A 22,327-nucleotide genomic window follows, 5' to 3' on the forward strand; every position below is an offset into this window, starting at 1 on the left:
TCCCCGGTATCTTGGTCCATTACTGAGCCCTGGGCCTGCTCCCTGAGGATTCTGATTTATTTGGTGCCCTGGTCATGGATCAGTGCCCCATTGTGCTCTGTGCCGTATGGACACAACACAAAGGCAGCCCCTGCCCCACAGGGCTGACCACCCCAGCGATTTCCCCACCCCAGCTAAATGTCCCCCTGCAGGTTCCACTCAGTGTTCTTTCTTCACATCTTGTCTTAAACTGTTAAGCAAGCGCTCCAGCACTCCAGAGGTGGCTGCTGGACATGTGTGTCTATGGCTATGTGTAAATGGCTGGGATTGTCGTCTCACTGACCTTGCCTCTCCCACCGGCGACAGAGTTTGAGAGCCCAGTGGCCACTGTGCAAGCAATCCGCAGGGAGAAGAGGTTTGTGGAGGAAGTATCCACGGGCCAGGAGTGCGGCATAGTGCTGGACAAGAGCTGCTTCTACGCCGAGCAGGGCGGGCAGATCTATGACGAGGGCTACCTGGTCAAGGACAACGACAGCAGCGAGGATGTAAGTGGGACCAGGCACCTGTGTGCTGACGTACAAACAGAACCACTCCCTGAGTGCCATTCTCGGGAAAGAGGGGTGAAAAGACAGTGGGGCTGGGACAGGGAGGGAGAGGAAGGGTGGTGCGGTGGATACTGTTTTGGCCTGGGCTGTGGGAGACCCAGTTTCAATTCCTTGCTCAGCCACAGGGACCACAGACAATCACTTAGGCTCTGAGTTCCCCATCTGTACAATCATAGAAGGCTGGAAGGGATCTCAAGAGGTCATCTGCACAAGGGCAGGACCATTAAACCTAGACCAGCCCTGACAGGTGTTTGTCCAACCTGTTCTTCAAAACCTCCATGGGGATTCCACAACCAGCCTTGGACACCTGTTCCAGAGCTTAGCTACTCTTTGAGTTAGAATTTTTTCCTAATACTAGCATTGACCCCCCCACTTGGTAAGGCAACTCCCATCTTTTCATGTGCTGTGTATTTATACCTGTCTACTGTATTTTCCACTCCTTGCATCTGATGAAGTGGGTTTTAGCCCACGAAAGCTTATGCCCAAATAAATTTGTTAGTCTCTAAGGTGCCACGAGGACTCCTCGTTGTTTTTCCTAATACTGTATTGAACCTATATCTCCCTTGCTGCAGATTAAGCCCTGTATTTCTTGTTCTACCTCCAGGGAAGATGGAGCACAATTGATCACCATTCTCTTTGTACCAGCCTTTAACATAACTTGAAGTCTGTTATCAAGTCCTCCCTTCCCCTACCCCCAGCTTTCCTTTCTGCCCAGTTTCTTTAACCATTTCTCGTAGGTCAGGCTTTCTGAACCTTTGTTCACTTTCGTTGCTCCCCTCTGGACTCTCTCCAGTTTGTCCACGTCTTTCTTAAAGCGTGGTGCCCAGACGGGGACACAGTACTCCAGCTGGGGCCTCACCAGAGCTGAGCACAGGACAACTATTTCCCACGTTTTACATACCACAGTCTTGCTAATACACCCCAGAATGACATTTGCCTTTTTTGCGAGTGCATCATGTTGCTGATTCAGATTCAATTTGTGATCCACTAGAACCCCCCCAGATGCTTTCCAGCAGTATGGCTGCCTGGCCAGGTGTCCCCATTTTGTAGCTGTACATTTGATTTTTTTTTTTTCCCTGCCAAAGTGAAGTAGTTTGCACTATTGAATTTAATCCTGTCGATGCCAATGGGGAGACTAGCCCTGACCTGCCTCCCAGGGGTGTGTGCAGGTAAACGGTACAGATGATCGAGTGCTCACATGTGATGGAGGCCAAATCTGCAGGCTCCCCCTTTGGCTCTTTGTCCGTGATCCTGACCTGCCGAGCGGTAATGGCCGATTGTTCAGTGATTGGAATCGGGGCTTAACTGAGCTCTGCACTGCACTCCCCAGAGCCACCTTTCCTCCTTGGTCTTAATTTAATTTTCTAGTTCACTGTTTGTCCCCCACTCCCACTGCAACTGTCGGTCCCCAGAGAGAGCTGGCCGGCCCATGCTACCATGCTGCTCATGCTACCAGAGAGGCCTGTGTTCCTGGGACTTACTCTTCTGGGGGCTTTCCAGTTGCCATCCAGGATGCTGGGTGGAATAATAACAATTCCCCTGCTGTCTGTGCTCTCCCCCATCTGGTACAGAAAACGGAGTTCACGGTGAAGAACGTGCAGATCCGAGGGGGCTATGTGCTTCACATAGGAATGGTCTACGGGAGCCTGAAAGTGGGAGACCAAGTCCGTCTGTATATTGACGAGGTGAGTTAGAGTGATGCTACGGTGAGTGACACCATCTCTCTTTCCCGTGAGAGACTGGTGTCTCCTTTTCTTCCACCATTCTGAGGCCACTGCCTGCTCCCACCAGGGCATCCCAGCAGATGTCATTTAGTAGAGCTAAGGTTGAGCCACGAGTCCCCCAGGAGCTGGCGGCTGGAATTTGTGTTCTGCCCTAAAGGGTTAATGCGACGTGGGTTAGACTGGGGCACTAGTGAAATCCTGGCTAGGAAGGGATTGTCCAGCTGCCCTGGTCTCTGAGGTTTCAGTTACATAAGGACATAAGAACGGCCATACTGGGTCAGACCAAAGGTCTGTTTCCTGTCTTCTGACAGTGGCCAATGCCAGGTGCCCCGAGGGAATGAACAGAACAAATAACCATCAAGTGATCCATCCCCTGTCGCTCATTTCCAGCTTCTGGCAAACGAGGCTGGGACACCATCCCTGCCCATCCTGGCTAATAGCCATTGATGAACCTATCTCTCCATGAACTTATCTAGTTCTTTTTTGAAGAAATTTTTCTTTCTCTCGGGTATCTTCAATGTTGGTAGAAGATACTTGGTTGAACCCTAGCATGTAAAATCTTCTTCTCTCCTGTACATGGGCAGCCTGCCACTCCCTGTGCACTCCCCCCACTGTGCCTCGCCCCCTCCGCGGCCTCTCACCAAGCACTGCCAACCAGCGGGACAGTTGGGGAGATGGTCTCTGTGACAGGGGTCCTGGGAACTGGATTGAGACTGTTTTCCTTGATGCTGGTCCCAGAGCAGCCTCAAGACAGAAGCTGCTTTTGATCTCTCCATCCTGCATTGGCCCAGATTTCTCTTGAAGCAGAACTGATTTGTAGCTGTAACCTCCTGCTTCTCTGTCCCATGGATAGTCAGTTCTCACTGGGCTGGGCCAACGGTGTGTAAGCAGGAGGCATGTGGCAGCCCCTCCAACAGAGCCCTTTAATAATTGCTTTCCCTCTGCTCCCTGCAGCCAAGGCGGAGACCCATCATGAGCAACCACACTGCCACCCACATCCTCAACTTTGCCCTGCGCTCGGTGCTGGGGGACGCCGACCAGAGAGGGTCCCTGGTTGCCCCAGACAGGCTGCGATTTGACTTCACCGCCAGGGGAGCCATGTCCACCCAAGAGATCAAGAAAACCGAAGAGATTGCCAACCAAATGATAAAGGAAGCCAAGGTGTGCTCTGGGTCTGAGGAGAGGGTGCTTGCTGGAGGACTCTGATGGCGGGAGCCGCAGGCTCAGCTTGCCAGTGTGCCAGGTCCATTGAGTTAACCCTCCGCCTCACTCCCCGGTGGTGGTGGTGGTGATGCTACACGCACACTCCTTCTCTACCTCCTCAACCTGGGCCAAGTGGAGAATCAGGGCATTAATTTGCAGAAAAAATGGTGCTGATGTTGAGTGGGGCAGGCGGAAGGACACGTGCTGCCTTGACAGCCCAGTTCCTTATTGTCCCATCCTCTTGACAGTCAGCTGTGCAGTGTGAGCAAGTGTGGAATTGGCTGACCAGAGCAGATCAAGGATCCCCATTATCTCCTCACAGCAGATCACCCTGCATGGCTCTGCCCATGTTTCATGGGTAGAGGTTTCATCTCAGACATGACCTGAATATCTCCTGCTACGGGAGCTGGCTCTCTGTCTTCTAGCTGCATGCCCTTCATGTTAGATTGGGTCTGGAGGTGGCCAGTGTTGATCTGTAATGTGGCACAGTCCTGAACGGGATGCAATGGTACTGCAAAGCTGAGAGCGTGAGGATCATGTTCTCAGCAAGAGACGTTCCTCAAGTGTGTGTCAGTGTGCATCCCATCCTAGGGATACCTGCACCTCGTGTTTCAGAGCGGATTCTTTCTCATAGCACTGCTATTGAGTGAGAGCCACACTGAGTACAACATCTCAAAGAACCACAGTCACTGGAGGGTAAGGAGCTGCTCTTTGTTGGCCTCTTTGGTGTAAACTCAGATTTCCTGGTAAGATGTGGCCTTATTTTCACTGGAAAATAGAGGTTTAAACTGAACTCTGGGAGCCTCATCAATATTTCCCAGAATATAAATTGGCTGTTCTTTATTCACTGCACCTGTTGTCAGTGTACATGACATCTCTTTGGTGAGCTGGCCAGTAGAGTACTCATGGTCACTGTTCTCCAGGTTTGGAAAAGCACACAGGTGTCGCTGGATCATTGATGAGCCATTAGCCATAGGCTAATTTGGATGCTGAAATCTGTCTAAGCAGCGGTTAGCACAGAACGGGCGTTATGTCTCGGAGAAGGTGTGAGAGTTGAGGCTGCTCACCCAGAGACAAATGCAACTGTTGCATGTTGAAAGTGAGATGAAAAGTTCTGATGCTTTGGTTACAGCTGTTAACCTGTATCTGCATTTCTGTATGTGCTGGCAGTGCCCATCTGATCCCCCTTGCTTTGACCTCCCCAGACTGTGTATGCCAAGGATTGCCCTCTGGCAGCAGCAAAAGCTATCCAGGGCCTGCGGGCTGTGTTTGATGAGACCTACCCCGATCCCGTGCGTGTCGTCTCCATTGGCATCCCCGTGGAGGACATGCTGGCTGATCCCTCCAGCGCCGCTGGCTCCATCACTTCCATCGAGTTCTGTGGAGGGACGTGAGTATCTGAACAGAAAGAGGATGGGGAGGCAGTGATAGGATTTTTAGTCATCTCACCTTGTCTGTTCTTTCCAAAGACACCTGCAGAACTCAAGCCATGCTGGCCCTTTTGTGATTGCCTCTGAAGAAGCGATTGCTAAAGGCATCCGGAGGATAGTTGCAATCACTGGTGCTGAGGCGCTGAAGGTAAGTGGAGAGAGAAGGGGGATCATTGTGAAATCCAAGTATTGTGAGTAGCCTCCTGGAGCATGTGCGTGTGGCAATCTGATCGTGGACAAGAGATTTTCATCTGTATTAAAGATTAAGAGTCAGATCCTCCACTGGGTTTAAATGGTCCTTGCACCACTGACTCCACTGGGGTGATACCACTGAGCACTTGACCCCAGGTGCCTGCAGCATTTACAGCTTCTAACTTTAGCTTCAGAGCTGCAGGCCCGATGGGGGAAGTGAGTGATGCCCTTGCAGATCTAGGAGAACTGTGTGGGAGGTTCCCTGGCCAGGCCTCCAGCCAGAGGGTGGAGCTGAGGAGCCTTGCATGCAATACTGTTGCACACCCTCCAGCTGTGTCAGTCAGACTGGCAGTGCAACAGGAGTGATTACAGTGTCTGATTTCCTGCCAGGCCATGCCAAGCCAGGTTGGTGGGAGGAAGGATGGCAAAGAGTGGTGAAAGGGGTGAGAGAAATGGAGAAGAAATGCTTCCTGCTAACTTTGTAGTGGCTGCACTTCCATGCTTGGGCTGGTGTCTTATGGGACGATGCTTTCCCAGGGAAGTAGTTCAGCTCTTGGTACGATAGATCTGTAAGTGTTCTCTGCGCTTATTGAGCAAATGGCACAAAGAACACGGCCCTGGAGCAGAGCTGTGGAGACAGAGCTCTTGGGACAACCACTGTATTGTCAGCTGCAATTAATTATGTGAACAAAGACTAAACAGCACAAGAGTTCCAGTGCTGGGCAGTGTAAACTGGTCCCCAGCTGGTGTCAAGAGGGCGTTTTCTCCCAGGGTCAGTGAGGTGCATCTGTGTGGGGTTTAATGGCTTTCTCTGAAGCCTCTGACATAGGCCAGTACTAGGAGGGGAGTGGCAGGTACTGGGTGTGAGATTGGCTAATAGACAAGCACCACCTTCTTGAGCTCTGCTGCTGAGAGAGCTTCATTGTAGCTCCCTGTGGAAACATGTCTCTCTCGCGGGTTGTATTTCTGTCCTTTGTCGCATGGTGTTGGACACCCCAGTGCTCGGTAGCCCTCCAATGGAGCTAGGAACTGAATTCTGCTCTCTCAGGCACTCAGGAATGCGGACAGCCTCATGAAATCGCTCTCTGCCCTGGATGCCAAAGTGAAGGTCCAGACTGCTCCCAACAAGGACGTGCAGAAGGAGATTGCAGACCTCAGTGAGGTGGGTTGGGACCCCAGCCCCTCCAGGAGTGTTGCATCAGACTAGCAAGAGCAGAGAAGAGTGAGATGCCTTAGCCTGGGTTCTTAAATCAAAGCAAGTCACTTAGCAGTTGGGGCCCAAGGGTGCATGGGACCTGTGTCCAGTGCCTAAAGTGCTGCTTGGGAAACCCAGGTTCAATTCCCTGCTCTGCCAAGGTCCCTGGATCTCTGTGCCTCAGTCCCCACTATTCCAATAGCAGTAATAGCCCTGTCCTGCCTCACACGGGTGTTGAGGGGCTAAATCTGCTAGAGGTTGGGAGGCACTGGGACACTATGGTGATGGAGGCCACAGAAGTATCCTAGGTGGACCGTGCATTGCAGATTGAGCAAATGCCACCTCGTTCTCTGTCTCGTGTGACGTTGGGAAGGGAGTTTCTTGCTGGGTGCTCTGCTTGAGTGGCTTTTTGGGTTTAAAGCCAGTTCATTAGGGTGGGGAGCACAGAAACCTCGGCCTCCTGTTGTGATAGGCCTTGAGCCTGAACCCCCCTCTTCTGCTTCCAGACACTGGCTACCGCAGTTATCCCACAGTGGCGGAAGGATGAGCTGAGAGAGGCGCTCAGAGCACTGAAGAAGGTTATGGATGACTTGGACCGCACAAGCAAAGCAGACGTCCAGAAACGAGTGAGCCTATTAGCCCAGCTGGATAACGCTGGTGGGATGGGGGTTATGGTGGACATCCGTGTGGGCTCTGCTTCCTGCTCCCAACCCAAATAAATGTATGCCGCTCTCCTCCCTGTGGAAGGGGCCTGCGCTGCCTAAATGTGGGGGTCTAGCTGGCACCCACCTTTTCCAGTCAAGGTCTCTGTTTGTTTTTCCCCGTGCCTCTGCAGCTACCTCATGGGAGTGAGGTTGGACAGTCCTCTGTAACAGTAATAAATGTATTCAGCTGACCACCAGGGGTGCTGTTGGACAGAAAGGTGGGCAAGCCACCTCAGTTCCTGGAAAATGCTTCAGGGCCAGCCGAGGGCCTGATGTGGGGTATTTATGGGTTGCAGGTGAATGGACTGGTAGTTATTGCTTCTGACTCCATGTGGTAACTGGTGACTGCATTGGGGAGGCTGTGTACAGCACAACCTTCTCTTGGGTCACATACACAGATCGTCCTCTGCACATGCTCAAGGGTGGCATTGCACTCCTGGCTGGCCAGAGGTGAAAGTAAGCCGGTACGGTGTACCGGCAAGAGCCAGTACGCCGTGCCGAACCGCACTGGCTTCCGCGGCGGGGATTTAAAGGGCTCTGGCGGCTGGGCTGGGGCCGGGATTTAAAGGGCTCAGAGCTCCCCGCGGCTGCGGGCAGCCCAGAGCCCTTTAAATCCCTGCCCCAACCCGGCAAGGCTCGGGGTTCCCCGCAGTCACAGCCGGTGCCCCAGGGCCTTTAAATCTTGAGAGGCCCCGCCTCTTCTGGTTGAGACTATGCCCCTCAGGACTCCGGCAGTACCGGTAAGTCCTGTAAGTTACTTTCACCCCTGTGGCTGGCCCAGTGTTTGGGTCCGTGCAGGATTGGGGCAGAATGATCAGGGAGGGGGAGGTGGGGAGTTCCAGCTGGCAGAGGTTTGAAATCTTTCCCTGTCACTAGTGGACCTCCCGTGTCCAAGCGACACACACCTATTTACAGTCTGACTCTCCGCTTATTCTCGCAGGTGCTGGAGAAGACCAAGCAGCTCATTGACAGTCATCCTAACCAGCCACTGGTGGTCCTGGAATTGGAGAGTGGAGCTTCAGCAAAGGTAACCCAGCTCCCAGGGCAGAACAGCCTCTCCAGGCCCCCTCTATACACATGGAACCTAGCCTTTGAATTTGTGCTCTGGGCAGACGGACACTTCCGCGGCGTACTCATTACACAGCCTGTTTGAGAGCCTCCATCCGGGGGCACAGACTAGGGTGGGGAGTGGTGTGTGCTGCTGTTCACGTGCTGGGTCTCTGCACCCCTCCTTCTGGTTTAACTAAGCCCACCCTAAACATAACCAGAATGGTGAGGATCTCCGTTACTTGTCCTTCTAGCTCTCCTCTGCTTCCACATCCCAGCTTCCAGACTCTGGCTGTGGATGGGGATCCCTTCAAAAATCTCTCAATGACTTTCCTAAGTGACCCAAGTAAGGGGAGCCCAAGGAGGTAGCTAGAATAAGGGGAAATACAGGCTGGAAACATTTCTGAACAGGAAGATTTGCAGAGAAGCAGCGAAAGTTCTGTCACATGGGACATTGAAAACTAGCCAGGTGAGTACAGTGTGTCCTGTGCTGGCCCCCAGGCAGGGACTAGGTGGAGCCTAGGACAAGCACAAGGGAAGAGTGGAGTGTCATTCTCCAGCTCTGATTTCTTGGATTCTGTACCCTATCCAGCTGGTTTTGTTACAGGCGGGAGCAAGCTTGGTTCCCATCCCCCTCCATCTCAAGTAGCCACGAGCTGAATCCATTCTTTCGTCTTTGCGGCGTTTGTTTGGCTGTGCTGGTTGAGTGAGCTCGACCACTGACAAGCACCAGTCGTAAATGGACAGTCGTGGTAAACGAGGCTGCAGCCATCCGCTTTGAATGCCCCTGTTAAACTTCTCCATGGACAGCCTCCCAGCTCATCTCGTTCCAGCCATCCCTCCTGTCAGTTTCAGGGTAACTGCACCTGCTTTCCCCCTTCTGGTCCCTGGAGGCCACTTCCATCTCCCAGCCATCACCTCTCCTGGGCGGAGACCTGCATTGTACTCCCTCCTGACCAGGGGACCTTTAAGGCTGCACTCCTCCCTGCCTACACTGTGCTATTGCCAGCAAACCAGACTGCCTACAAGGCTGCACTTTGCCTTCTCTCCAGAGGATAGGCCCAGTGCATTGCCTGCAGTTACAAGTTAGCACGCAGCATTACGGAGAAATCCTATTTACAAAAACAAAAACCCATAGGCACTGGAGGTCACCCCAACTCCAGTCTCAGGCTCTAGTAGGTGTCAGTCCTTCGAACCCACAACTGGGTTTTCCCTGTAGTGACAAGTTCATAACTGTCTCTGACTCCAAACCAGAACCAGGCTGGCAGTTCAGAGGCCCGAGCTGTATAAAGAAATGGCTGATCTCCAGTCTCTGGGAACAGGTGATCAGCAGACAATGACCCATGCCTTAGATCCTAGCTTCCAAAGGCTGGGATTTTCCATAACTGGAGATGGAGGAAATTGTAGTAACCTGCCCTCGGGAGTCTGCAGGAAATCTACTGAAGACTTCTTGTCCCCAGAGTCCAGTGTTTGGCACATTTTCAATATAGTCCTTGGAGCTCCCAGGTCTCCCCACCGATCTTGAGAGCCGTACAATCCCGGCCCACAATAATACATCGAGTTAATAGCTTTCAAAGATATTGCCGGAAATTGCCCTATGTGTCACAGCTTCAGCCACCCACTTACACAGCCCTCGTCTCCATAGTATCTGCAGGCCTGTTGGCTTCTGTGGGGAAGTAGAACATTGTTCTAGATCTAGAATTCTCTTCTGGGGCCATTACTGCGATCTGCATAGCATCTCCCTTGCTATGTTCCATCACCAGAGTCCAGGACCTTTCTGCATTGCGCTGCTGGCATGTCCCTTGTGTAGTAATGTGCTGGGGGATGGCGCACACAGTGGGATTACAGACATCACATCCTGACAGTGCCCCCTGGGCTGGCAGCATCTAACAGTACAGCTGGAGTCGTGTGCATCAACTTATCCACACACACAGCCTGTCCTGGGAGTTCTGTAAATACACCAGATCTTTCTCTGAGTGAGGGAGCTCCATCTCCTTTGGAAAGACTTTGTGCCTGGTGCTCAGGGACTTGTTTCTTGCCAGTCCATGCAGCCTCTCTGCTCCCACCCTCCATGCAGCCCACTTCTGCTGACTAATCATAGAACTGTAGGACTGGAAGGGACCTCGAGAGGTCATCTAGTCCAGTTCCCTGCTCTCATGGCAGGACTAAGTATTATCTAGACCATCCCTGACAGGTGTTTGTCCAACCTGCTCTTAAAAATCTCCAATGATGGAGATTCCACAGCCTCCCTATGCAATTTATTTCAGTGCTTAGCCATCTTGACAGGACGTTTTTCCTAATGTCCAACCTAAACCTCCCTTGTTGCAATTTAAGCCCATTGCTTCTTGTCCTATCCTCAGAGCTTAAGGAGAACAATTTTTCTCCCTTTTCTTTGTAACAACCTTTTATGTCCTTGAAAACTGTTACCAGGTCCCCTCTTTTCTTCCCTTCTCCAGTCTAAACAAACCCAATTTTTTCAATCTTCCCTCATAGCTGGTTTCTAGACCTTTAATCATTTTTGTTGCTCGTCTCTGGACTTTCTCCAGTTTGTCCACTTCTTTCATGAAATGTGGTGCCCAGAACTGGACACAATACTCCAGCTGAGGCCTAATCAACACAGAGTAGAGCAGAAGAATTACTTCTTGTGTTTTGCTTACAACACTCCTGCTGATATATCCCAGAACGGTTGCTTTTTTTGCAACAGTGTTACACTGTTGACTCATTTAGATTATGGTCCACTCTGACCCCCAGATCCCTTTCTGCAGTGCTCCTTCCTAGGCAGTCATTGCCCATTTTGCATGTGTGCAGCTGATTGTTCCTTCCTAAGTGGAGCACTTTGCAGTTGTCCTTGAATTTCAGGCCATTTCTCCAGTTTGTCCAGATCATTTTGAATTTTAATCCTATCCTCCAAAGCACTTGCAGCCCCTCCCAGCTTGGTATCGTCCACAAACTTTAGAAGTTAGCTCTTTCTGCCATTCTCTAAATCATTGATGAAGATATTGAACAGGACTGGACCAAGAACTGATCCCTGTGGGACCCCACCCGTTATGCCCTTCCAGCTTGACTGTGAACCACCGATAACTACTCTCTGGGAATGGTTTTCCAACCAGTTATGCACCCACCTTACAGTAGCTCCATCCAGGTTGTATTTCCTTAGTTTGTGAGACAGTATCAAAAGCCTTACTTAAGTCAAGATATACCACATGTACCACTTCCCTCTATCCACAAGGCTTGTTACCCTGTCAAAGAGCTATCAGGTTGGTTTGACACGATTTGTTCCTGACAAATCCATGCTGTTACTTACCACCTTACTATCGTCTAGGTGTTTAAAACGATTGCTTAGTTATTTGCTCCATTATCTTTCCAAGTACAGAAGTTAAGCTGAGTGGTCTGTAATTCCTCAGGTTTTCCTTAGTCACCTTTTTATAGCTTGGCACTATATTTGCCCTTTTCAGTCCTCTGGAATCTCTCCCATCTTCCCTGACTTTTCAAAGATAACCACTAATGGCTCAGACATCTCCTCAGTCAGCTCCTTGAGTATTCTAGGTATCACTTTTCAGGTCCTGCAGGCCTGAGTGCTGCAGAGGTGCTGCTTGCTGCTTCGAGGCAAAATGCATGAGGAAGATCTTGATCCAGTATCTCGGCCTGGTAATGGCTTGTGTCAAGTTATCTTCAGGGCCACTGGGGACTGTCCTGGCTGGGGCTGCAGAGTAATCTGTGTGGGAGCCTGCAATGTGCGGTGTGTTCTGAGGCCAGGTGGAAGGTATGCTGGGATGGACTGGTTCTTGCCATGACTCTCTGTATATATGTGTCACTCCACAGGCCCTGAATGAATCTCTGAAGCTATTCAAGGCTTATTCCCCTCAGACTGCGGCCATGCTCTTCTCAGTGGATAACGAAGCTGGAAAGATCACCTGCTTATGCCAAGTACCTCAGGTAGTACCGTGTGTGTGGGCGCATCCATGTGCCCAACCCTGCAGCCATTCAAATGGAGGGTTAGAGCACTCACCACCAGCTGGGGGCCACTACAGGATTCCTGCATCCCTCATGCACAGGGGTGTCCACCATGTTTTAAAAAAAAAAAAAATCTGAGAAGATATACCTATCTCATAGAACTGGAAGGGACCCTGCCTTCACTAGCAGGACCAAGTGCTGATTTTGCCCCAGATCCCTAAGTGGCCCCCTCAAGGATTGTACTCACAACCCTGGGTTTAGCAGGCCAATGCTCAAACCACTGAGCTATCCCTCCCCCCAGTGGTTCCCAAACTGTGGGGGGCACAGAGGAAGGTTTGGCGGGGCCAGGGCTAGCCCCCATGGGGAGTGGGGAGGGACCCAGCCCCGCCCCACCCCCAGCACCGGTTCCTGGCCCCGCTCCCAGTTGTGACCCCAGCCTTAGCCCCCTTCCCCCGGGAGCCGCGGCCCCGCTCCTGACCCCGGCTCTGGGGTGAGTGGGGCAGACAGGGGTAAGAGGTGGTGCAACCCTGAATAGCTTTTGGGGACCACTGTTGTAAGACAAGAGATCAAAAAATAGGAATGGACACCAACCCTTGAATTAGGATCCCATCAAATGGGCAGCTGCCACTGAGGAGAGAGGCTCTAGAGTACTACCTGGTGGGTTTTTTTAATTCCCGTCCTCTTGCTCTGACTGCGCCCTTCAGCCTCGCACTGGCATCCAATGGCATATTCCAGTTTTTTGTTCTGTTACTGGTGCAAGAGCCTTACTACCAAGAGCAAACCAAGAGTCTGAGCTTCCTGAGGTGACACGAGCTGTAGATGCTGGAGCCAGGCTTGGGCGTTGCAGAGTGGCAGGTGCGAACTCTGTGCAGCAGATATTCCATGAGTGAGAGCTCCCTGCGGCTCCAGTGAGGAACGTGTCTACCGGCTGCTTTGCTTGGCACTTTAATTCTGTGCCAGTTGTCCCTAGATCTGCCTGGGCGGGAACCGGGTCAGGCACAAGGTGCGGAAGGGATGCCATACTGAAGAATAACTTGAGTAACCCAGTCCAATTTAAGGACAAACCTCCTGGGTAGTTTCAGGGATATACAATGGGGGTTATTCAGAAACAGCTCTTCTGGAATAACACCACATGCAGACACTCTTCATCTGGAATAAGAGGGCCTTGTTGCTAGTGTAGTCTAACCCACTTTGAAAGCTGTTCCTGAAAACCTCTGTGTAGACAAGCCTTCAGAGTGAAATCTCTCTGGATCAGGCTCATGGACATTCATTAGATGAATTCCACTCACCTCTCTTCTGTTCCCTCTTTCCCATGACACACTCTTTCCCCCTCCCCCGCCCCCCATTGTTCAGTTGGCTCTCACTTCCCTATCACTGAGGGTATGTCTACACTACGAGAGTAGTTCGATTTTACTTAAAGCGAATTTGTGGAACCGATATTACAAAGTCGAACGTGTGTATCCACACTAAGGACAGTAATTCCACTTTGTGAGTCCACACTAACGGGGCAAGCGTCGACATTGGAAGCGGTGCACTGTCGGCAGCTATCCCACAGTTCCCGCAGTCCCCGCTGCCCATTGGAATTCTGGGCTGAGCCCCCAATGCCTGCTGGGGCAAAATATGTGTCGAGGGTGGTTTTGGGTAACTGTTGTCATTCAACCGTCACTCCCGCCCTCTCTCCATGAAAGCGCCGGCGGGCAATCAGTTCGCGCACTTTTCTGGTGATTGACCGCGCGGACGCCACAGCACTGCGAGCATGGAGCCTGCTGCGATCATCGCTGCAGTTATGGCCGTTGTCAACACCTTGCACCTTATCATCCACCTTTTTCAGAGGCAGATGCTGAGAAATCGGGCGAGGAGGCTACGGCAGCGCGGTGAGGACATTAAGTCTGAGAGGGGCACAGACCTCTCACAAAGCACGGGACCCCGCGCCGTGGACATCATGGTGGCAATGGGTCATGTTGATGCTGTGGAACAGCGATTCTGGGCCCGGGAAACAAGCACGGACTGGTGGGACTGCATAGTGCTGCAGGTCTGGGATGAATCACAGTGGCTGCGAAACTTTCGGATGCGTAAGGGAACTTCCCTGGAACTTTGTGAGTTGCTGTCCCCTGCCCTGAAGCGCAAGGACACCCGGATGCGAGCAGCCCTGACTGTCCAGAAGTGAGTGGCCATAGCCCTCTGGAAGCTTGCAACGCCAGACAGCTACCGGTCAGTCGCGAACCACTTTGGCGTGGGCAAATCTACCGTGGGGGTTGTTGTGATGCAAGTAGCCAACGCAATCGTTGAGCTACTGCTCTCAAAGGTAGTGACCCTCGGAAACGTGCAGGTGATCATAGATGGCTTCGCTGCGATGGGATTCCCAAACTGCAGTGGGGCTATAGATGGAACTCACATCCCTATCCTGGGACCGGCCCACCAGGCCAGCCAGTACATTAACCGAAAGGGCTACTTTTCAATGGTGCTGCAAGCACTGGTGGACCATAGGGGACGTTTTACCAACATCAACGTCGGATGGCCGGGCAAGGTTCATGATGCTCAATGATTTTTTTGCCTCTGTCTTCACGAACAAGGTCAGCTCCCAGACTACTGCACTGAGCAGCACAGTATGGGGAGAAGGTGACCAGCCCTCTGTGGAGAAAGAAGTGGTTCGGGACTATTTAGAAAAACTGGACGTGCACAAGTCCATGGGGCCGGATGCGCTGCATCAGAGGGTGCTAAAGGAGTTGGCGGATGAGATTGCAGAGCCATTAGCCATTATGTTTGAAAACTCATGGCAATCGGGGGAGGTCCCGGATGACTGGAAAAAGGCTAATGTAGTGCCCATCTTCAAAAAAGGGAAGAAGGAGAATCCGGGGAACTACAGGCCAGTCAGCCTCACCTCAGTCCCTGGAAAAATCATGGAGCAGGTCCTCAAGGAATAAATTATGAAACACTTAGAGGAGAGGAAAGTGATCAGGAACAGTCAGCATGGATTCACCAAGGGCAAGTCATGCCTGACTAACCTAATTGCCTTCTATGATGAGATAACTGGCTCTGTGGATGAGGGGAAAGCAGTGGATGTGTTATTCCTTAACTTTAGCAAAGCTTTTGATACGATCTCCCACAGTATTCTTGCTGCCAAGTTAAAGAAGTATGGGCTGGATGAATGGACTGTAAGGTGGATAGAAAGCTGGCTAGATCGTCGGGCTCAACGGGTAGTGATCAATGGCTCCATGTCTAGTTGGCAGCCAGTTTCAAGCGGAGTGCCCCAAGGGTCGGTCCTGGGGCCGGTTTTGTTTAATATCTTTATTAATGATCTGGAGGATGGTGTGGACTGCACTCTCAGCAAGTTTGCAGATGACACTAAACTGGAAGGCGTGGTAGATACACTAGAGGGTAGGGATCGGATACAGAGGGACCCAGACAAATTAGAGGATTGGGCCAAAAAAAACGTGATGAGGTTCAACAAGGACAAGTGCAGAGTCCTGCACTTAGGACGGAAGAATCCCATGCACTGCTACAGACTAGGGACCGAATGGCTGGGTAGCAGTTCTGCAGAAAAGGACCTAGGGGTCACAGTGGACGAGAAGCTGGATATGAGTCAACAGTGTGCTCTTGTTGCCAAGAAGGCTAACGGCATTTTGGGCTGTATAAGTAGGGGCATTGCCAGCAGATCGAGGAACGTGATCGTTCCCCTTTATTCGACATTGGTGAGGCCTCATCTGGAATACTGTGTCCAGTTTTGGGCTCCACACTACAAGAAGGATGTGGAAAAATTGGAAAGAGTCCAGCGGAGGGCAACAAAAATGATTAGGGGTCTGGAGCACATGACTTATGAGGAGAGGCTGAGGGAACTGGGATTGTTTAGTCTCCAGAAGAGAAGAATGAGGGGGGATTTGATAGCTGCTTTCAACTACCTGAGGGGGGGTTCCAAAGAGGATGGAGCTCGGCTGTTCTCAGTGGTGGCAGATGACAGAACAAGGAGTAATGGTCTCAAGTTGCAGTGGGGGAGGTTTAGGTTGGATATTAGGAAAAACTATTTTACTAGGAGGGTGGTGAAGCACTGGAATGCGTTACCTAGGGAGGTGGTGGAGTCTCCTTCTTTGGAGGTTTTTAAGGCCCGGCTTGACAAAGCCCTGGCTGGGATGATTTAGTTGGGAATTGGTCCTGCTTTGAGCAGGGGGTTGGACTAGATGACCTCCTGAGGTCCCTTCCAACCCTGATATTCTATGATTCTATGCTCGCGTTTTCAGGAACTCTGGTCTGTTTAGACGGCTGCAGGAAGGTATTTACTTCCCGGACCACAAAATAACTGTTGGGGATGTGGAGATGCCTATAGTGATCCTCGGGGACCCAGTCTACCCGCTAATGCCCTGGCTCATGAAGCCCTATACAGGCGCCTTGGACAGTGAAAAAGAACTCTTCAACTACCGGCTGAGCAAGTGGAGAACGGTGGTGGAGTGTGCTTTTGGATGTCTGAAGGGGAGATGGAGAAGCTTACTGACTCGCTCTGATCTCAGCGAAACCAATATCCCCATTGTCATTGCAGCTTGCTGTGTGCTCCACAATCTCTGTGAGAGCAAGGGGGAGACCTTTATGGCGGGGTGGGAGGTTGAGGCAAATTGCCTGGCTGCTGATTACGCCCAGCCAGACAGCTGGGCGATCAGAAGAGCACAGCGGGACGCGCTGTGCATCCGGGAAGCTTTGAAAGCTAGGTTCCAGAGTGAGCAGGGTAACCTGTGACTATTAAGTTTGTTTATTCAGAAGCTGAACCTGCCCCGTTTTCTTTATTAAGGATTTCGCGGTAAAGTATTGAAACTGGGACACAGACTGTGGTGGGGAGCGGGTGTAGTGATGGAAAGGACGCTTCTAAACTCGAGGAATGACAGGCTTCTGCTCCTAGAGCGGTCCGCAGTGGTGGACTGGTTGTTTCAACGGAGCCTGCCACCCCTCCTTTTCGGGACTCTGTGTGTGGGGGCTATGTGACTTTGTGGAGGGGGAGGGCGGTTACAGATCTCCTGCTGCGTGGCTCTGTCATCCAGGCTAAGGCCCGCTGCATAAGATCTGTAACCGCCCTCCCCCGCCACAAACTCACATAGCCCCCCCACACACACAGAACATGAAAACCACCTCCCAGACTGACCAGGGTGCCTAGTGACTGCAATGTGTGTGTGTGTGTGTGTGTGACCTTCTGCTGAACCTGCCCCCGTGTCTGTACCCTGGTAAAGGTGACTGTCCTCTCCAATTACCAACCCCCTTCCCCCCCTTCAAACACACTCTCCTCTAAAAGAACATGACAGAAACAGTAATTAACAAACGTATTTTTTATTAACAACTACACAGTTAAGGGATGAAACTGGGACGGGGGCTTGGGTGAGGTGCTTTTGGAGTGAAGGAAAGGACTTATCAAATCTTTGGGAATGAGAGCCTTCTGTTACTTGAGCAGTCTGCAGGGGTGGAGTGACTGTTTTCACGGCCCCTGCCGCCCCTCCTTCTTGGGACTTTGGGTGAGGGGGGGATGGGACTTTGTGGCGGGGCAGGGCGGTTAGAGAGAGAATGCAGCGGGGCTCTGTCCTGCCTCCGGTCCTGCAGAACATCTACAAGGCGCCGGAGCGTGTCCGTTTGCTCCCTCATTAGTCCAAGCAGCGTTTGAGTCGCCTGCTGGTCTTCCTGCCGCCACCTGTCCTCCTGTTCACTGTGTGATCGCTGGTATTGCGACATGTTCTCCCTCCACTGGGTCTGCTGTGCCGCCTCGGCTCGGGAGCAGCCCATAAGTTCTGAGAACATCTCGTCCCGTGTCCTTCTCTTTCGTCGTCTGATCTGCGCCAGCCTCTGGGAGGGGGATGCCGGGGTAGCTCGGGAGACACTCGCAGCTGTGGGATGGGAAAAAGGGAGTGAATTCCTCAGAAAGATACAGTTTTGTGAACAATGAATATAGTCTTTCTCTGTGAACAAGACCATGCACAGCACCTATCACATGCGCACTCAGTACAAGGTCGAATTTTCGGCCTTCCCATTGAGTGCCTGGGGTCTTGCTGTACAGATCACACAAGCGGGGCCGGACAACGGAATTCGGCTAGCAGGCGGACATGGTAAGCTGTAGACTTTTGGCTGCTTAAAGCTTAATTTATAGCAGTGCCCTCCTTTCACGTTCCAAGCAATGCTCCTAGCGTTGGCCAGTTCCTGCTGCTGGCAATCCGGCCAGCATGAACTCTGCCCCTGTCCCACCCCCCTCGCGGCTATCCCCGGGAAAGATCACTGAATGCTGCCCCTGTCACGCCTCCACCGCGTGGCTGTAAACGGCCATTTACAGTTATGTAAAGGAACAGGCAATCAGTCCCAATACTAACAGTCCCCTAATTCACAGCAGGTCACCATGAGTGATATCACTCTGATGAGGATTTCGGAGACAGAGAAAGAGCGCATGCTGCGTGAATGCCAGCAAGCACCAGGGCCGTATGCCGCCATGCTTTGTGAGGCAATGATCCCGGAGTACTTGCTGCTAGCCTGGCGTGGAAAAGTTTCCTACCATGGAGGACACGATAAGGCCGCTCTCCCCAGGAACCTGCTGCAAAGGCTTTCACAATACCTCCAGGAGACCTTCGTGGAGATGTCCCAGGAGGATTACTGCTCTATCCCCGTACATATAGACAGAATTTTCCAGTAGCTGCACTGGCAAGGACAAAAAACTAAAGCGCCTAGGGCAAACTAATCATGAAAAACCCATTGTTAAGATACCATTACTATTCTGTTCAAAATAAATGTTTAAAACACTTACCTACTGATGTTTCCCCTGAATCACGGTCCGGGTTACGGCCTTGGGAGGGTTGGTAGGGGATCTCTGTGAGGGTGATGATGAGATCCTGGCTGTTTGGGAAATCAGCGTTGAAAGCGCTGTCAACTGCCTCGTCGTCCTGATCTCCTTCCTCATCTTCCCAGTCCGCGAACATCTCCGAGGAAGCGGCCGTCGACAATACCCCATCGTCGGAGTCCACGGGTAGTGGTGGCGGCCGCACCTAGAATGGAATGCAGTGCCTCGTAGAAACGGCGTGTCTGGGGCTGGGATCCGGAGTGTCCGTTTGACTCTTTGGTCTTCTCAGCTCCTTGATTTTCACGCGGCACTGCGTTGCATCCCGGCTGTATCCTCTCTCCGTCATGGCTTTGGAGATCTTCTCGTAGATCTTTGCATTCCGTTTTTTCGATCGCAGCTCCGAAAGCACGGACTCATCGCCCCACACAGCGATCAGATCCAAGACTTCCCGATCAGTCCATGCTGGGGCCCTCTTTCTATTCAGCGATTGCATGGTCACCTCTGCTGGAGAGCTCTGCATCGTTGCCAGTGCTGCTGAGCTCGCCACGATGTCCAAATAGGAAACTGGCCAGACAGGAAAAGGAATTCAAATTTTCCCGGGGCTTTTCCTGTGTGGCTGGTCAGAGCATCCGAGCTCGGACTGCTGTCCAGATCGCCAACAGAGTGGTGCACTGTGGGATAGCTCCCGGAGCTATTAGCGTCAAATTACATCCACACTAACCCTAATTCGACATGGCCATGTCGAATTTAGCGCTACTCCCCTCGTCGGGGAGGAGTACAGAAATCGATTTAAAGAGACCTCTATGTCGAAATAAATAGCTTCGTTGTGTGGATGGGTGCAGGGTTAATTTGAGTTAACGCTGCTAAATTCGACATAACCTCCTAGTGTAGACCAGGTCTGATATTATCCTGTATATATTGGGGCCCAGTGTCTCCCTCTGCCCTTTCACCCTGGATGCTGTATTTATAGACCATGTGAAGTACTAGGCTTCTTGTCCCTGTGACGAAGTGGGACTGTTCTTAATGTTTCCTCTGAATACTGTGTGAGTGCCTCAGTTTCCCCTATGCATTTCTTAAGTCTCTAGGTGGTGGGATAAAGGCCAGTGTGCATAAATCACTGACATTCTGTCTCCCTGGCAACAAATGGCCAGGGCCCTTTTCCCCCCCCCGCAAGGAAATAGCTAAAGGTGAATAAAGAGATCAGGTGACCTCCTGGCCCGGGAAAGAGACAAAGCCCAGAGAAGGAGGGGCTGGAGGGGGTTTTCAGTTTGGAGCTGGCTGGGGACTAGGAGTGAGGGCAGACGGGGGTGTCTGGCTCGCGGGACCCCAGAATGGACCCGGCCGAGGGGTCCGGTTCGCTGTACCTACAAGCTCTCTTTTAGACCGTGTTCCTGTCATCTAATAAACCTCTGTTTTACTGGCTGGCTAAGAGTCACGTCTGACTGCGAAGTGGGGATGCAGGACCCTCTGGCTTCCCCAGGACCCCGCCTGGGCGGACTTGTTGTGGGAAGCGCACAGAGGGGCATATGCTGAATGCTCCCAGGAGAGACCCAGGAGGTGAAGCCGTGTGAGCTTCTTGCCCTGAAGACAGTCTGCTCCATGGGAGAGGAGGCTCCCCAAAGTCCTGACTGGCTTTGTGGGGAGCAGTTCCAGAGCATCGCCCGGGGACTCCGTGACATTCCCCCAACCCCTCTTTTCTCTCCCCGGGATGCCTGTAATGTAAACCAGTGGTTCTCAACCAGGGGTACGCAGAGGTCTTCCAGGGATACAGCAACTCATCTGGATATTTGCCTAGTTTTACAGCAGGTGACATAAAAAGCACTAGTGAAGTCAGTACAAACTAAAATTCTTCTTTGAGTAGTGTCCCTGTAGGTGCTCCACTTTAGGTGTCGGTGAGTCCTTGCGCCGCAGGTCGGAGATTTTAGGTAGCAGTGCTCGGGTCGTGTGTGCGCAGTAGTCTTGCTGTGACGTTGGCGCCTCCCTCTCAACCATCCTCAGCTGCAGACAGAGCTCAGTGGCAGTGCTGCCTCTTCATTTTTCTCCTTCTAGAAATAAATTTAGTTTTAGATTGTAGTTATATAGTTCTTAGATACATAGACTCTTAATTAGTCAGTTATTCAAAAAAAAATTTCTTGGGGGGGACCTATATCCCCCAGAAATGTGCTCATTGTAGCAACCTAAAGGGTAGGGCAAGGCATGACCAAGGTCTCCGCCTCAAGATGATTTTGATGGAAAAATGTCTTCAGCCTCCTCAGGAAACCAAATCCACATCAGCAGAGAGCTCTCTGAGCAAAACCTCTAATAACAGGAGTGCTCAGTCTTCCAAACCATCTAGGAAATGAGCTGCGACAGGAAAAGGAACACTCAGGAAAAGAAGAGGTCCCCAGTGAGATCGGTATCCTCGGTGCCGAGCTCATCTAAAGCGAGAACCTTTGAGGCTCCGGAGCATTGTCCCCTTGTGGACCTCTGCTGAGCCCCACTGCACCGACATGGAATCGAGACGTCATGCCTCCTCCACAGCACTGACCATTCCAATGCAGAACTCAGCACCGAGACCAGTTCCTCTGGCAATGCTGCCACCATCGGCATCAACTCATTCGTCAGCACCGGCAGACAGATCGAGAATGGCGCTGACCGTCTCGACAAAGGTGGACCACAATAATGGCACGACACCGACCACATCTGCACCACCGCAGTTTCTGCATCAGAAAGACATAGCGGTCTCATCGGTACCGCAGTCACTGCTGCTCGTCCCCGAGCAATCACCGGGCCAACGAACGGAGCAGCTCCTCACATCGCCTGCCTCAGTCTCTCTACAGTGATGAAGAGGGAGGATGCAGATGGTAGCCAGTTCTCCTCATAGCATTCTTCGCCTACAGAGAGACTACCTCCATGGGAAGCTGCCAGAACCAATCCCTGCCAATCTCATGAGATGCAACAATGGTATGGGCAACCCTGATTCTGCCCACCACCACCTTTCCCTATGCAGTGGCCTCCCTGGGACCCCTGGGTGGCATATAGAGCCCACTATAGTAGATCCTCTACCCCAGCCCGACAGGAAATTCATTCTCCTCCACCTTCCCTGAGCAAGGAAACATCGGAGGCACCTGAAGGGGTGGCAGAAGAAGAGGAAGAAATTTCAGAACAGGAACAGAAAGGCATTTCACCAGCTCATAACTCATCTTCCTCACCTGATGAGGCTGTCATACCACCGCCTCCAAGTACAACAGATGACCTGAAACAGTTTCAGGACCTCTTCAAAAGAGTAGAGGCCAGCCAGGACATTCTGCTTGAGAAGGTGCAAGAGAACCAGCACAAGCTGCTACAAATATTGCAGACATCTACTTCATCAAAAATTGCACTTCCTATCAATGATGCCATCATAGAGCTGGCAGAGAATATATGGCAGATCCCTGCAACTGTACCGCCTATCAGTAAAAGGGCTGACAAAGTACTTTGTACCAGCAAAAGGGATGGACTTTCTTTTCTCCCACCTACAAC

The 22,327-nt window shown here is 51.8% G+C and overlaps 1 protein-coding gene across 1 annotated transcript in view; it reads left to right on the plus strand.

Moving 5' to 3' along the window:
* Positions 1-21,488, plus strand: part of LOC112116648 (alanine--tRNA ligase, cytoplasmic) — a 36,204-nt gene extending 14,716 nt beyond the window's left edge. The window contains exons 11-21 of the mRNA XM_029912024.1: positions 346-524; positions 2,156-2,269; positions 3,263-3,469; positions 4,717-4,901; positions 4,981-5,089; positions 6,182-6,295; positions 6,835-6,954; positions 7,973-8,059; positions 11,902-12,015; positions 13,865-13,884; positions 21,347-21,488. Coding sequence (XP_029767884.1) covers positions 346-524; positions 2,156-2,269; positions 3,263-3,469; positions 4,717-4,901; positions 4,981-5,089; positions 6,182-6,295; positions 6,835-6,954; positions 7,973-8,059; positions 11,902-12,015; positions 13,865-13,884; positions 21,347-21,488 — 1,391 coding nt within the window. The remainder of the gene's footprint in view (positions 1-345; positions 525-2,155; positions 2,270-3,262; positions 3,470-4,716; positions 4,902-4,980; positions 5,090-6,181; positions 6,296-6,834; positions 6,955-7,972; positions 8,060-11,901; positions 12,016-13,864; positions 13,885-21,346) is intronic.
* The last annotated feature ends 839 nt before the right edge of the window (positions 21,489-22,327 follow it).

The sequence above is a fragment of the Terrapene carolina genome, unplaced genomic scaffold (genome assembly GCF_002925995.2).
Source record: "Terrapene carolina triunguis isolate 2854851 unplaced genomic scaffold, T_m_triunguis-2.0 Scaffold165, whole genome shotgun sequence".
NCBI lineage: Eukaryota > Metazoa > Chordata > Testudines > Emydidae > Terrapene > Terrapene triunguis.